The sequence below is a fragment of the Microtus ochrogaster genome, unplaced genomic scaffold, assembly GCF_000317375.1.
Source record: "Microtus ochrogaster isolate Prairie Vole_2 unplaced genomic scaffold, MicOch1.0 UNK131, whole genome shotgun sequence".
NCBI lineage: Eukaryota > Metazoa > Chordata > Mammalia > Rodentia > Cricetidae > Microtus > Microtus ochrogaster.
This window is the reverse complement of record NW_004949229.1, coordinates 480,666-482,759: the sequence shown is the minus strand read 5'-3', so window position 1 is coordinate 482,759 and position 2,094 is coordinate 480,666. Positions and strand designations below refer to the sequence as shown.

The following is a 2,094-nucleotide window of genomic DNA, read 5'->3' as shown; positions in this document are numbered from 1 at the left end:
GAGCAGTTTTACAAAAGGGAGATAATGGGGCAGTAAGGAAATACAAATAAATAAATAAATAAATAAATAAATAAATAAATTTAAAAAACCATGTGGTCACCCACCATGAGATTAGGAGGGGTCAAGGAGGGTCTGGATGGGTCAGGGTATTCTCAAAATAAATCAAGGCCATGGGTTGGGGAAGGTTAGGTTCTAGGAAACAGAGCTACAAAACTCTCACAGTGAACAGAAAGTTATTTTTAAAAACACATAATGGCTCCTGCCTTTAAAAGAGTCAGGCAGGTTCCTCACAAGTCTGACTCCAAAATAAAAAAAAAAAAAAAGGAAAAAAACAGACCACACCACATTTATACTCAAGCAATATACCTCAACAGTTCTAGGTGCCAATTAGGAGGGGGGGGAAATTCTACTTAATTATAGCCTATATATCAAATAAAACTTCTATAAACTGTCCTTGTATGACAACGCATTTTCACTTCAAACTTGTACTACCGTATGATTACACACTGCTGAGTACTAGTTTACTGTCGTAAACTTTTCATACATATATCTCCAAAAAAAAAAAAAATGAAGTAATCCTTTGTTCAGAAGGGGTCCACAGCTTTCTTTGCGTTACTGTCCTACTCAGGCCAACCTCCAAGGAAATGCCCACATTCTTCAAGTAACTGCACAAAAGAAGACATTAAAATTACTTTTAAGTCAAGTGTCCAAGCTATCTTACCAATATTAATTGTAGCTTGTCTGCTGATAACTTCATGTGAAAGTGGTGTCAACTTGGTGACGTCCTGCGAGGGAATAGTTCAAAACACAAAATCAATATAAACCAGAAAATCTTCCTTGACTTGATAGTCCCCAGACCCAACTCTGTCCTGTATAAGCAGCACTTTTCTCCCACTGAAGTGCTTTGTCCCTTAATGGCTGAGATTGGGAACCCTAGGAGCCCTTCACTGTCGCAAGACAACACCGTTCATTAAGAGAGGTCTGGAGATAAGAGGCCATCTAATCCTGGAGCCTCAGCAAGCCCTCAAGGGTCCAGCATAGTGGGCAATGTAATCCGGTTTCCAACTCTTTACAGACTTAATGACAATCTCGTGTAGGCCTCCAGCTTGATAGGTAGCCAAAAATAATCTTTAACTTCTGATCTTCCTATTGGAATCTCTTAAGTACTAGGAATTACTAGCGAGAGTTTATGCACTTCTGGGAATGGAACTCCGGGAGTGGCGCCTAAGTATGAACTCTACACAGGGAGATGCAACCCCATACTCCTTAATTATATTTATCATCAAAGCTTAGCCACACACTCTAGGAGCTCCAAGTCTCACAATCGTTCACCAGTTTGGGGACTAGGCAAGGTACTGGCGGCGGAAATGGCACGCCTTAGCCTGAGAGGGTCCAGCCTTAGGATGGCTCCTCTCTCCCGCGCTCCAGACACCAGGGCGGTGTCTCATCGCCACGCCCTCCGAGAGTCCATGCCCTCCCCAGAGCTCAGGGTTCATTCCCGCCGCAAATCGAGAACTCACCAATGTGGCGAGATCCTGTCGGGAAAGATGTGGCTGCCCGAGAGTCACTCCAACCTCACCCCCAGCCATCTTGCTCAGAGAGGAAGGAAACTGTTCGGCAGCAGCCTGATTTAACGCAGGTCCCCTTGGGCGGAGCGAAGAAGGAGCGGCCGGAAGGTGGACTACGGCCCAGACCTGGTAAAAAAGATGGCAAATGCAGCACTGATCTCACTGCTTGGACTTTTCTGTTTGAATTTGCACAGGAACTACCCGCACCCTTACTCACAAACACGATACAATGTTTTGGAATGTTTTCCTTGCAGTCCTGTTAGATTTTTTTGTGCAGGCAAAACTGAGGACAGCTCCAGGTTAGCGCACCTCCTGCTCCCCCCCCCCCTCCTTGAGGGGAGGGTTATTAATGCGACACAGCGCGCTGGACAGAGAAGCCATTTCCGTTTCCTTTTGGTGCCGGGCGGAAGAATTTCGCGGCATCTGGGCTTCTCGCCTGTGCTGTAAAGTCAGAAAGTGGAAATTTCTCTCTTATTTTATTTCATTAATTTATTTAATCGGGTTTTTCCTATTTCTGTAACCTAAT

At 44.6% G+C, this 2,094-nt stretch overlaps 1 protein-coding gene across 1 annotated transcript in view; it reads right to left on the bottom strand.

Moving 5' to 3' along the window:
- The window catches only part of Eif2s3 (eukaryotic translation initiation factor 2 subunit gamma), a 16,692-nt gene extending 15,021 nt beyond the window's left edge, over window positions 1-1,671 (bottom strand). The window contains exons 1-2 of the mRNA XM_013355456.2: window positions 1,521-1,671; window positions 722-785 (exon numbers count right to left, since the gene is read on the bottom strand). Of these exons, the coding sequence (XP_013210910.1) occupies window positions 722-785; window positions 1,521-1,589 (133 nt within the window). The 5' untranslated portion in view covers window positions 1,590-1,671. The remainder of the gene's footprint in view (window positions 1-721; window positions 786-1,520) is intronic.
- Between the last annotated feature and the right edge of the window lie 423 nt (window positions 1,672-2,094).